Genomic DNA, 14,137 nt, shown 5'->3' with positions numbered 1-14,137 from the left:
AGAACTTTACTCAAATGGGGAGGAAATCCAAACAAGAGGGATTTTGCCATACAGTAGAAACTAACACAACGTTGTAAAGCAACTAAACTCCAATAAAAATTTAAAAATAAATGAACAAAAACAATTTTTTAAAAAGTCCTGAAGCAGCGCTGGTTCTTGGTTATCCCAGTGACACATACAAATGTTATCAGTGCTCATGGGTGCCACGATATGAAAACGGTTAGGAAGCACTTGTATCTCCACCCCATTAACATGACCATGGATTTAGCTTCCTCTTCCTTAGCCCTGGCCACAGGGCAGAGTCACCCCCGGAGGCACTTTCAAAAACTGATGTTCCAGCCTCACTCCAGCCGGTTACACTAGAATCTGTGGGGGTGGGATCCTCCGAGCATCAAGGCAACTTTCACAGGAGGATTGAAGACGCTCTCGAGGACAGTGCTCAGCAGAAATAGAAAAAGAAATTAAGTGGTATCTAAAAAGTGTGCTTTTCCACAAAGCAGATGGCTGGTTAGTTATAAAGGAGTTCTATCCTAGTAATCCAGATGAACTGTACTAAAGAATTTCTACTCTTCTCAAGTTTTTAACCAACTTACAGACCTTGCTTCCAAATGTTACTCTTTCAGTTCAACAGGGCCTTGATACCATGGTTGTTGTTCACTCAGGCTCATTAGGTAGAGTGTGGTAACTGCCAGAGAAGTCTGAAGGAAGCATTAGCCCCCACTGCACAGCCTTGTAATGAGTTACAATGAAAGCAAGTTTCAGACTCAGACCTGCAGATACACTTATTAAACAAACATATCTTGGCCAAGCAGGCAAAAACAGCTTGTCAACCAGTTTTATGAGCTCCCTGAAGCCCCAGCTCCATGTCTTTTAGTCCAATATACATGATATGAAAAGCTCACTGAACAGAGATAGTGACCTTCATTGGCAGGGTGCTAGGCTCTATGCAAGGTCAGACACCCCCCTGAACGCAGGACTGGACACCGCACTGATCTGACCAAGCCCCAGGCACCATCCTAATGTTAGTTATACCCCTCATACGTTCTTAATGCCTGTCGTTACATTGCGAGCAAGGAAGTATCTCTAAACTGTTTTAGCCAAACCACATGTTTAGAATATCCACAATTTCAACAATGAAATCCCATTTCTAACATTTATTATGCTAATATAACAGTTACTCATTTTACTAATAAAACCCATTTTTGACATTGAGGTTGCTAACTGTCAAAACTTCTGCTGTGGAGATCATGGAAGAATGTGAACTGGCCCAGAATGTGCAGTGTTCACTGCAGCACTGTTTACAACAGCCAAGATGTAGAAGCAACCGAAATGTCCACTGACAGAGGAATGGAACAAGAGGACACGGCACATACACAATGAAATATTGTTCTTGTTGTCTAGCCACTCAGTTGTATCTAACTCTTTCGCAATCCCATGGGCTCCAGCCTGCCAAGCTCCTCTGTCCACGGGATTTCCCAGGCGAGAACACTGGTGTGGACTGCCATTTCCTTCTGGAGTGGAATATTACTCGGCCATTAAAAAAGAGTGAAATAATGCCATTTGCAGCAGCAAGGATGGACCTAGAGATTGTCATAGTGAGTGAAGTAACAAAAAGAAAGAGAACTAGTATGATATTCTCTATATGCAGAATATAAAAAGAATCTAAAAAGAAACGATACAAATGAACTTATTTACAAAACAGAAACAAACTCACAGACTTAGAGAATGCAGTTATGGTTGCCAGGGGGATAAGAATAGGAGGAAGAGATAGTGAGGAAGTTTGGGATTGACGTGTACACACTGCTATATTTAAAGTGGATGACCGACAAAGACCCAGTGTACAGCACAGGGAACTCTGCTCAGTGTTATGTGGCAGGCAGGATGGGAGGGGAGTCTGGGGGAGAGTGGACACATGTGTATGTATGACTGAGTCCCTTTGCCGTTCACCTGAAACTATCACAACATTGTTATCGGCCATTCTCCAGTACAAAAGAAAAAGTTTTCTTTTTTTAAGATTGTTCTGTCTGGGAGTGTGGCCCTTTCTGAAATGATGTTAACTGGCCACCCAACGAGTGTTCTTGACAGCATGTTAGCTCACTAACCACCTCTAGAAGTAAAACTTTACCTGCAGGTACATATGTCACTCTGATTACCGGGTAATTTACAGCCATTCTAACACTGACATTGTGCAGCACAAGGCCCTTTTAGTACTAAGTATATTTGGCTTCATTATGTGTGTGAAAATATTTCTTAGTGGCTAACGGAAAATAGTAGCCATAAGCATGTGAAGTTACTTGGTTTATTTGGAAGATGCTGATATTGACAGTGTTTCCAACGCATGGTCTATGACTGGATTCTTTCATAGCTCAGATTACAGATGACCTCACACCAACCACACTCTTCCTATTCCAGGCCCACTGCAGAACCAGGAGAGGGCTACACCAATGAAGCTCCCGTGGATAAATGACAAAAGATAAATGGCCTTTCTGACATCAATTGATTATTAATATTTGAACTTGAGACTTACATCTGTAGCTACTCTGATTTAAGGAAGTTAGATTGATGTTCTTATTAGTGTTGTCTTTGTGTGTGTGTATCTTTATAAAGTCTACTTATAGACACTTTAGTGTATTGCCACCTCAAGAACCCTTCTATAGTATTTTACATTATTTTCTTCTGAAAGCAAATCTATATTTCCACCACTTCACAAAAGCAGATGTTTTTTATTTTTCAGATATTTTAAGCCAATATTTACTTAACAACCACTGTGGATAAAACTACAAACAGATCCAAATGGAAAACAAAACAAACAAAAAAAACACCTCTTTGACAGACACTAAGCAAACGTCAGCGCGCCTACCAAACTGAAGAGGAAGGACCCAGGAAAAGAGCAACCAGTGGCTTTTTAGCAAGTCTTAATGTCGGAGTCTCTCTGCAGAAACTGCCATTGAATAACATCCCAAAATATTTTCCAACATGCAGTAAAAATAGAAACCAGCACTTAACTCTAAAACAGGCCATAATGTGGACAAGGGTGTACGTAAGAGCAGAGGAAAACGAAACCTGGTTTCTTTATTGTTGGTCATAAAATGGGCACAAACACAGCAGGCACGTTCCGGGGGGAAGAGCACGACTTCCAAGGTCAATTCCAAGAGACAGGACTCCTTTCCAGCACTAAACAATGGCAGGGTCATTAGGGCCAACTAAACCTTCCCAAGGCTTCATCATGACTCAAGAAGCCCAGCTTCTTGAGGGTGCAAGTTCAGGGTTTGGTGATGAGCAGAGTCCCGAATTGCCAGCCCTATTTCTGGGTCTGCCATTGACCTTGTGTTACAAGAACAAATCATTTCAACTTCTTGCTGGGTTTTTAGATGCGCCACGGGGGCTGTTTAGATTTGTTTTCTATAGAGAGACCTATTCACTGAAGACAGCAATTCACCCTGGCAAAGAACGAAGGGTTCAAGGTGCAAGAGAAGCACCCAGAATCATGACTGACTCAAAGTCCTTCCCAAGTGGCAATAGCCAGTGGTAGAATTAATATTTAAATCTCTGACTTTTTTTTTTTCATATCTCAATGGCACCACCACCAACTCAAGTCTTCAACAGCGAAGGGAAACCAGAACGCACCAGAATATGCTTCCCTGGAGATTTACAGGCAAGTTAAAAGGTGTGATTCAAAATACAAACACAGGGCAGAAAAGCTGATATGTACTGCTGGAGTCAGCAGGACTGGGCCAGCGTGAGACAAGCCAGGGGCAAACTTTAAAGCGGCACCAAAAAAAAAAAAATTATCATCAAGTAAGATTTTATTGGAATATTTTTGAAATTCAAAATTAAGGCAAAAAACTCGATGATGAACAAAACATCACATTTTAAAATGAATTTGAAAATTTAAAAAAAGGCTGTACAGAACACATAGGTGTGTGTGTTAGTCGCTCAGTCGTGCCCGACTCTTTGCAACCCCATGGACTGTAGCCCACCAGGCTCCTTTGTCCATGGGATTCTCCAGGCAAGAATACTGGAGTGGGTTGACATTTCCTTCTCCAGAACACACAGGAGCCAGTTGCAAAAGAAAAGAACCAATAACACCAATCCGGTCTTTACTTTAAATGTCGATATTTTGTTCATCACACATGCTTCTGTGTCAACTTTGAGCTTTTTAAAGACTGAATTTAAACTGCGGTTCGCCTTGATGCCTGAGGTTTTTGGCGTGACCTCCTCTTTCGCCATCTAGGATGGTGCTGCGCTCAGCCCTGTCCCAGTCCGGCCCGGGGGTCATCACCATGTGCTCAGCCCTGTCCCAGTCCGGCCCGGGGGTCATCACCAGTTCCCAGAAAGGCCGGGCAGGTGCGGGGGCACGGACGGGGCTGCCCCAGGCCGGGGCGGGGGGTGCCTACCTCGTTTGTTATGCGCGCCGTGCTTCCTGGCCAGGCTGAGCTCTCTCTGGATGCGGCCTTCCAGGTACTCCTGCTTCTTGCCCAGCATCTCCTCCGTCTCCCGAAGTCGGGCCAGAGCTTCCTGCGCGCTCGGGGCCGCGCGGCTCTTGGAAGAGCCTCCGCCTTTGAAGAACTTGCCCAACTTGCTCATGGCTGTGGGGGGCCGGGCAGCGGTCCGCGGGGATCGGGGCTCCGGGCGCGCCTGGGCGCAGGTGAGCGACGTCCGCCCGGGTCTCGGCCAGGTCCGGGGAGGCGGCGCCCTGGAGTCCGCACGCCGTCGGGCGCAGGTGACTCCCTCTCCCGGGCATTTCCTGGCTGCCGGGCCCGCCCCGCGCGCCGGGAGGGGAGGGCACAGCAGGCGGACGCGGCCGGCGCCGCCCGGCCCGGGCATCCGGAGGGAAGAGAAGGAAAGAGCTGGAAGGGCCGACGGGGCCGCTGTACCCACGCTGGGGACTCACCCGGGCCCGGTGACTAGTTTGATGCCGGTTCAGGGAAGCGCAGACCGCTGTCCGGGGGTCTAGTGCGGGGCCCGAAGTTCAGTTCAGCCGCTCAGTCGTGTCCGACTCTTTGCGATCCCATGAACCGCAGCACGCCAGGCCCCCCTGTCCATCACCAGCTCCCGAAGTCCACCCAAACCCATGTCCATCGAGTCGGTGATGCCATCCAACCATCTCATCCTCTGTCGCCCCCTTCTCCTGCCTTCAATCTTTCCTAGCATCAGGGTCTTTTCCAGTGAGTCAGTTCTTCACATCTGGTGGCCAAAGTGTTGGAGTTTCAGCTTCAGCATCAGTCCTTCCAATGAATATTCAGGACTGATCTCCTTTAGGATGGACTGGTTGGATCTCCTTGCAGTCCAAGGGACTCTCAAGACTCTTCTCCAACACCACAGTTCAAAAGCATCAATTCTGTGGTGCTCAGCTTTCTTCACTGTCCAACTCTCACATCCATACATGACCACTGGAAAAACCATAGCCTTGACTAGACAGACCTTTGTTGGCAAAGTGCTGTCTCTGCTTTTTAATATGCTGTCTAGATTGGTCATAACTGTCCTTCCAAGGAGTAAGCGTCTTTTGATTTCATGGCTGCAATCACCATCTGCAGTGATTTTGGAGCCCCCCAAAATAAAGTCTGTCACTGTTTCCCCTGAAAACTGGTGTGTAATGTACATGTGTCTTGCCGACCTGGCCTGGAAAGACAAGATGCTAGTGTTCCACGTGTGCGTTCTGTGTGTTTTTGTCTATGATCGTGTGTGAGCACAGGGTCAGGTCTCTGTCCTTGTGAACAAGAATATTCAGGTCGGTTCGTGCCAGTGTGCCTGTGTGGGTAGGAGGGTGGGGGCATCGGCTTGCAGGGGCATTTGTCTGCCTCTGTGATGCAGGTGTGATGCCAAGTGGCTTATTCTCAGAGTTCCTGGTCTGACTGGGCTTGTCGCCGCAGGTGTAGACTCTGGGCAGGTTGATATGTGCTGGCTGCCACTGGGCATGGGTGGACTCTAGATCATCCTCACATGGCTTGAAGTGGTGGGAGACGAGGACCATCTCTCTTCCTACCGTGGGGACTTTGGATTGTGTTTGGTGGCCGCATTCAATTCAGTGTGACTGTTAGTGTACACAGAGCCTTTAACGGGGCCTCCTTGTGTTTGGATCTATGTCAGATGCCTTTGCAGAGACACCTCAGTAACAGAAGGGAGAGAATGTCTTAGAGAAAAGCAACATTCTTTTGTTCCTTTTTCACTACCTCAGTCCCATCTATTAGAGCTGCAAACAAAGAATTTGGTAAGATGAAAGGACAGCAATAGGTAATGGTTATGGATGATGCGATTCAACTGAAAATCTGTGCAGAGCATGCTACAAAGATGTGGAATACGGGATTGAGTCTGTGTTATACTTTTCCGGGGCTATGATGTCCTCCACATAATACAGTGCTATTTGAGCAACATTACCCACTGCCATCAGGACCTATTTGTGATCATTAGCTACCCACTGATTATTAAAGGGGGAGAAGCATCCATTACTATGACAGACACACCTTGCTACTCAAGACCGGTGACCCACTTTTGTCTGCCATCACACCAACCCAGAAGCATCAGTTCAATCCATTTTACACAACATTGATAGATCCAGCATTGAATTTTGACAAACAAATTGGATATTTTTGTAAGAGGCTTACTGTCCCATGTATTACATACAAAAACATGTGAACTTATAATTTCCCAATAACTATAGCCTTCCACCTCTTACCATTTCCTGCCTGGTCATTCAAAGCACTTATGAACTGTGATACATCTAATCTTGTGTATGTTACACTATAATAAGCATTATCTTTTGTTATTATCTAAATGTTTCATAAATCTGTTTTGGAACTTATTTTCTTGCTTAGATTTTAAGCCCTTTGAGAGTGGAGAAATAGCACATATTCTGCTGGTCAGTTTAACCAAAGTTTACTGAGAGTATTCTACACATAAGGTGCTGGGAATGCAAATAGAGTCTGCCATCTGGGAACTCACCTTATAGTAACAGGAGCAGTGGGTGCCATATTTGAGCGCCCATTATATGGCGAGCACACCACGTCTTCTCAGTAACCCCTACACCAACCACACCAAACAGGGGCTGCTGCTGCTCCGACAGAGAAACAACCCGGCTCAGCTGGTGACTTGGACAAGTTCACGTAGGTAGTGAGTGTAAAAAATCATTTTGTTTTAAAGCTTCTGGTCTTTCTACTGTTTACTTGACCTTTCCCTCTGTGTGGTTTGGACCAGAGGAGAAACTCATAGAGCATTTATTTAATTAAATAACACGGGGAGTAAAGAGGCTGGTAAGAGGTATCGACTTTCAGAGATCGTACAAGCATTACTGAGTTCATAGAGGGGTATGTTTAAATAAGAACCACTCCAGTATAGAACAAACATTCCTTTCTGGCTCACTAGACACTATATTTTTGTTGAGAGAACACTGAACAAGTGGAACAGAGGGACGGAAAGTTACAATGAGCTGCTTGGTCATCCGTCTATCCATATTTTCATTCAACAGCTATTTACGGAGCATCTCTGTTTCGGGCATTATGGTAGACAGTGAGGAGATTATTAAGAACAAGATGAAGGCGTTTTACAGGTTAGGAGAGAAGACAGGAGGTAAGCAACTTATCCCGCAAATAACAGACTATAAGTTAAAGTTTTAATAAGTGCTATGGAGAACTCAGAAGGACAGAGACCTGTCAGAACAAATTGTAGATAAAGTTGATTTTGTCTTGGGTGTCAAAAAAATGTGGCTTGAAAAAGTGACATTTAACATGGAATTTGAATGATGAATAGAGGATAGCTTGGTATAGAGAAGGGAAACTGGTATTCCAAGATAAGGAATCATTCATTCATTATTTTTTCTAAGTGCATACGATACACAGCACAGATCTAGATGCTAGAGATTCAGCAGTGAAGAAAGAGAAACTAAAATCCATGCATTTTTGAAGCCTACTTTCTAGTCAGGAAATGATGGACAATTAATTAAGAAAGCAAGGTACTCTATGGAAAAAATAAAGCAGGGAGTGTTAGGAAATTAATATTTCAGATGCTATGTGGAAAAGCATTGAGTCTAAAGAATTAGGGTTTGAAATAAGGCCAGGTTTCTGGTGACAGAAGGGCAGGGAGCTGTGAGATTGTCTCTAAATGTCAGCTGAGTGCTGATCACAGAGGGGCCACCTGATATTCTAAGGATCTTGTTTTGTATCCAAAGAGCAAATGAAAATCAGTCAGAAATTAAAATAAAGGATGTAATCATTAATTTATACGTCAATGGAAAAATCTACTTTACTCAATTTAGTGTGTCACACTTTCAAAAACACACTTGGTGTGCAAAGCAAGCTACATTTGAATTAAAAGTCGTTCCCTTCCATTAATATGTAATCTCAATAGGGAAAAGATAACACTTGCAAGCAAGCAAGCCATCCAAATATACATTAGTGTTTAATCCAGCAGTGGGATTTAGAGAATGAATGTTTAAATCAATGATGTAGAAGCTGAAAATAACACATTAATCTTCATTCAATACTCATCCTACAAATGTGGTTTCATAAAGAGTTCTCAGCATCTAGTGTATTTTTCATTTTTTAATCTCAATTGATCTCAGCTAATAAGGAGGCTGTTGTTCAAAAGAATGATCTTGTTCAGAATGATTTACCATGGTTAAGATGGCAAAGGAAATTGGAAATTTATAGATCTGTTAAAAAGACTTAGCTGTCAGGCTAATTGATACATTTTGGTCACCCCTTGAAATTACATCCATTTTTAGAATGCCAAATGAACTCTCCAAAGCAGCAGAAGAAGAATTACCCTTTAAACATACTGCAGAATCATCATCAAATAGTTATTTATTAAACAGCTCAACTAGCACGCACACATTCTTTCCATCAACAGTTTTTTATTTGTTTCTCAGAACTAGATAGTCATTGTATATAGCACAATCACAGTAATGAATACAAAAGTAGCCATTATGAAAAACAATAATTTTGCAAAAATAAAAGTTTTATTGCTCTGATTGATAATGAAGATCTATGGTGCCTGTGACTGAGTTTTGCCTGCATAGCTCTGTATCCATATTTTCTCATATCTCTGTCCATCCCTGATTAGAAAGAAATTAAAGAATCTAAGGGTTCTCAGATTGAGCTGTGAAGTGTAGAACACCAGCCACTTAACAAATATAAAAGGAGAGGTAACCCATCTACCTCAGCATCATCTTTATCACATAACCTTCCCAAAGTTGATTCTTCACATGCGTGCTAAGTCACTTCGGTCATGTCTGACTCTTTGTGACTCCATGCGCCGTAGCCCGCCAGGCTCCTCTGTCCATCGGGTTCTCCAGGCAAGAAGACTGGAGTGGGTTGCTGTGCCCTCCTTCAGGGGATCTTCCCGATGCAGGGATTGAACCCACGTCTCTTACGTCTACCTGCACTGGCAGGTGGGTTCTTTACCACTAGAGCTACCTGGGAAGCCCCTGATTCTTAACAAAGATCACTGGAGAATTGGATTCTCCCCCAAGAGACTGCAGAAGGAACACAGTTATGCCAACATGTTGGTTGTAGGAGTTTTCATGTCCAGTACTGTGAGATAATAAATTTGTGTTGTTTCAAGCCATTACATCTGTGGGACTTTGTTGTAGCAACAATAGAAAACTAGTACATATAACAAGGAGCTGATCTGATCTAGGGAAGGTCCTAGAAACTCTTTTGAGAGCTGGACGATGAGGAGGAGAAAACTAGCTAAGTGAGGAAAGGAGAGAGCCTCCCAGACCGAGAGACTAGTCCACGCGGCAGGGCAGAATATCTGGTAACTACAATTGCTCGAGAGGTCCGTGGGAAGACAGAGAAGGAGAGTAGCTTTAGATGCTAGGGACAGGGAAGCAGGAGGTGGGCAATTTTTAAGCCATTCTATGAAATGGGGGTAATAACAGCATATGTCTTAAAGTGTTATTATAAAGATTAAATGATTCATTTAAGGCCTGATACATAATAAAATAATCCAAAATTTTAGCTGTTGTTATTGTTGAGTTCAGTCACTCAGTCGTGTCCGACTCTTTGTGACTCCATGGACTGCAGCACGCCAGGCCTCCCTATCCATCACCAACTCCTGGAGCTTGCTGAAACTCATGTCCATCGAGTCAGTGATGTCATGCAACCATCTCATCCTCTGTGGTCCCCTTCTCCTCCAGCCTTCAATCTTTTCCAGCATCAGGGTCTTTTACAATGAGTCAGTTCTTCACATCAGGTGGCCAAAGTATTGAAGCTTCAGCTTTAGCAGTCCTTTCAATGAATATTCAGTGATTTCCTTTAGGATTGAATGGTTTGATCTCCTTGCAGTCCAACGGACTCTCAAGAGTCTTCTCCAGTATTGTTAGGTTTAAATAAATTTTCAAGATTTGATTTTGAATATATTGTGCAAGATAAATGTTAGGGATACAACAAATCTACTGAATGTTACATAAACATATAGAGACAGATTAACAAACAGTTATACAGTGAACATCTGTGTAACCACACACAGCCCCCTGTCCTCATGGAGCTTACAGTACAGAGGGGAAGACAAACATTAATCAAATAATCGTATAAACAAGTAGAAAATCAAATCTGGGACAAATGTCTTGGAGGGGATACAAAGTGAATGTTACAAAAGCAGGATTTGTCCTAGACAGGAAGAACAAAGAAGACTTTCCTAAGGAAAACATACTTGTGGTAACAGCTAAAGGAACAGCAGAAATGAACCAGATCAAAGGGGAGACGGAATAGCATTCCAGGTACGAAGAACACCAAGGGTGAAGGGCCTGAGACTGTGAGTATGAAGGGGCCCTGGGGAGGTAAACAGAACAGAAAGATGTGTTGGGCCAAGATCTGAAAGACTGTAAATGCCAAGCAGAGTCATTCCTTCCTAGATCATGTGAGCTCCTTGAGATAAGGTCTTAATCAATTCTATATCAAACCGAGAATCATATTTGATAAATAATAGCTACTCAAAGGACTTGCTAAATTGACTTAAGTGCAAATTTTATTTTGTAGCTAATAGAAGCCACTGAAGTTTGTTTTTTTTTGTTTGTTTTTTGTTTTTCTTTTGGCCAGATAAATCATAATCTTGCCTGGTTAGTGTTAGTAAGAAAAATATGTTTCAAGTCCCACTTACTATAGCAGATGGCTAATGTCCTGGAGGACTGAATTTTTGCCTGTGCATTCAGAAGTCTTTCCCAGGTGAAAGGGTAAAAGCATTAAACTCTGAAGGTGGAGTAAGAGTGGAACCTGTTTGGTAAACTGGTCCAATGATAAGAATGATCGAGAGGGCCCTCGTTAAAAACACAGCTTCCCAGGACCCATCCTGGACCCTGTAAACAAGACCCCGGAAAAGGTGTGAGTAGCTGTATTTATTGACAAGCACTTTACCTGATCCTTATTCTCAAGAAGGTTTGAAAAACTCTGGTATAGAGGACCTTTAAGGGCAAAGGAAAGGCATGTGCAAAAGTATGAACATCTGAAAGAGCCAGAAGGTGTATTATGAAAATGACTGGGGAATAGGGTGCCTGAGAGGAAGTGGTTGTTACTGAGGCTGGAAATTGTGAAAAGCTTTACCGGTAAAGTTTGTCCTCACTAAGCTAAACATCCTTGTGAATAATGGAGACCCAATGGAGAAGGAAATGGCAACCCACTCCAGTATTCTTGCCTGGAGAATCCCATGGATGGAGGAGCCTGGTAGGCTGCAGTCCATGGGGTCGCAAAGAGTCGGACACAACTGAGCGACTAAACAGCAACGTGAGGAGAAATCAGCAAAGAGACTAAATAGAGATGGAAGAGTTAGCAACTGTGATCTTGACTACCCTCACCATCTAATGGCGACCTCCTTCGAAAGGGCTTATGCCAGGACTGTTGTACTCAGTGCCTCTGACCCCACAGCAGGCCACCACCGACCCACGCCTCCGCCGGAGACTCCTGGACCCTCGCAGCAAGTCTGGCTCAGCCTCCTGTGGGGACCCTGCTCCTTCCTCCTGGGTCCTGGTGCGCACAAGGTTTTGTTGTGCCCTGCAAGAGCCTGCTCCCCCAGTCCCGTGGAAGTTCTGTAACAAATGCCACTGGCCTCCAAAGTCAAATTCCCTGGAGGTTCTCAGTCCCTTTGCTGGATCCCCAGGCTGGGAAATCTGTTGGGGGTCCTAGAACTTTCACAACAGTGTGAGAACTTCTTCGGTATAATTGTTCTCCAGTTTGTGGAACCATCTAATGCTTCCTATACTCCCACGCTAGTGAACTGAAAAAACAAAAACATTTCCATCATTATTGCACTGATAAATAAATATTTGCCACCTGTCTAGAACCTTTAACAGTAAAATTCTAGAAAATCTGCCATTGGTTAATGCTATCAGATAAAGAAACATACAAAATCTAGATAAGCCACTGGTTTTTTATTTTTTTAGGAGCATAGTTGATTTACAATATTGTTTTACCTTTTGCTGTACAGCAAAGGGAGAAGGCAATGGCAACCCACTCCAGTGTTCTTGCCTGGAGAATCTCAGGGACGGGGGAGCCTGGTGGGCTGCCATCTATGGGGTCGCACAGAGTCGGACATGACTGAAGCGACTTAAAAGCAACAACAACAGTACAGCAAAGTGAATCAGTTATACATATTATCTACTCTTTTTTTAGGTTATTTTCCCATATAGGCCATTAAAGAGTATTGAGTAAAGTTCCCTGTGCTATACAGTAGGTTCTGACTAATTATCTCTTTTATATATAGTAATGAGCATGTCATCCCAGTCTCCCAATTTATCCCTTCCCCGAAGCTGGGCTTCCCTGTGCTCAGGGGGTGAAGAATTCGCCTGCAATGCAGGAGATGGGGGTTTGATCCCTGGGTTGGGAAGATCCCCTGGAGAAGGAAATGGCAACCCACTTCAGTACTTTTGCCTGGGAAATGCCGTGGACAGAGGAGCCTGGTAGGTTAGTCCATGGGGTCGCAAGAGCCAGACACAACTTGGTGACTAAATCACCAATCTCCTCCAAGCCACTGGTTCTTAAAAATACAAGAAGCTGTTGACACTTGAATTTTAGTCCTAACTCTTCCACTAACTTGGGCAAATCGTTTAATTTCTCTGAACCTGTTTATCTATCTTCAAAAAAAAGAAAAAAGAAGGAAGCTGGGATAGCCAGATATCTTCTGCTACTTCCAGCTCTAAAATCTAAAGTTTCTCTCCAGGCCCAAGCAAGCCTGAGATGAAAATTTTAAACAGATTTTTCAAGAGCAAATCTTGACGTAAGGACACCTGTTTCCTAATCCACACTCCCCCTTTTCCTCAATGAATATTTGTGGGGAAATATTCAAAGTTATATAGGACGCGTCGGATACTTTTACAGTTCTTGTCCTTAGCACAGTTTTGTCACTCATCCACTGAGTCGTGTGGTGTCATGTCAGTGGCATGGCATCCATTTAACCCCACCTAGAAGAGCCTCTCTCTTCTCAGTACCTTTGAAGTGACTCATCAAGCATATGAAGCTTCCTACCTCCCCATGGAACGACCACAAGCTTTCTTCAGGATACGTGTTAAACGAGTCTGTGCTCTCTCAACCGAGGGGCCCTAGGTGGCTGAGTGCACACTCAGGACTTCAAGAGCTAGAGGCTTTTTTTTTTCCTGCCAGAACGTTAAACAAACAAACGTCTACATTTTAAAAATCCTGATTCTCTTGCAAGGAGTACTTATGTCAAGTAATACTGATATAGGACGAGTCAGGAATTGAACCAGTGTCCGTCTACTTCACTTGCTTCTTGCAAACACTTGAACAAAACAACGCTTCCTGGAGTTGGGTGAAGTGAATTCACACACACACACACACACACCTGAGGAGGCACAGCGGGTACACAAGCACGCAATCTCCTGAATTCACACACACACACACACACCTGAGGAGGCACAGCGGGCACACAAGCACGCAATCTCCCAGAAAAGCAACTGGGTATTTTTTTAAGGACTGGGCGACAGGACCTCCACGCAAGGAAACGCCGCACAGGTCAACAACCCCTCCTCCGGCTCCGGACGCTCGGAGAGTCCCGTCCCTCTCGGCACGGGCCACGCCTCTACCTGTAGGCCCTACCCCCTCCCGCCCGTTCCCAGCGGGCGCCGCGCGCGGCCTCGCCCTGCCCTTCGCCCCGCCCCCGCTGCGCCAGCCCCCTAGCCCCGCCCTACCCC

At 44.3% G+C, this 14,137-nt stretch overlaps 1 protein-coding gene and 1 long non-coding RNA gene across 2 annotated transcripts in view; both read right to left on the bottom strand.

The window, feature by feature from the left end:
* The window catches only part of CHMP4C (charged multivesicular body protein 4C), a 29,937-nt gene extending 25,012 nt beyond the window's left edge, over positions 1-4,925 (bottom strand). The window contains exon 1 of the mRNA XM_081504904.1: positions 4,398-4,925. Within this exon, the coding sequence (XP_081361030.1) occupies positions 4,398-4,827 (430 nt within the window). The 5' untranslated portion in view covers positions 4,828-4,925. The remainder of the gene's footprint in view (positions 1-4,397) is intronic.
* Positions 4,926-12,342: 7,417 nt separating this feature from the next.
* On the bottom strand, positions 12,343-14,061 carry LOC145509076 (uncharacterized). The gene is made up of 2 exons (XR_014055844.1): positions 13,852-14,061; positions 12,343-13,788 (listed from the first exon to the last, which is right to left on the bottom strand). It is a non-coding gene; the product is annotated as an uncharacterized LOC145509076 (long non-coding RNA).
* Between the last annotated feature and the right edge of the window lie 76 nt (positions 14,062-14,137).

The sequence above is a fragment of the Giraffa tippelskirchi genome, chromosome 6, assembly GCF_054371585.1.
Source record: "Giraffa tippelskirchi isolate mGirTip1 chromosome 6, T2T-mGirTip1v1.2.pri, whole genome shotgun sequence".
NCBI lineage: Eukaryota > Metazoa > Chordata > Mammalia > Artiodactyla > Giraffidae > Giraffa > Giraffa tippelskirchi.
The sequence above is the reverse complement of the archived record's forward strand: the minus strand, read 5'-3'. Positions and strand labels throughout refer to the sequence as shown.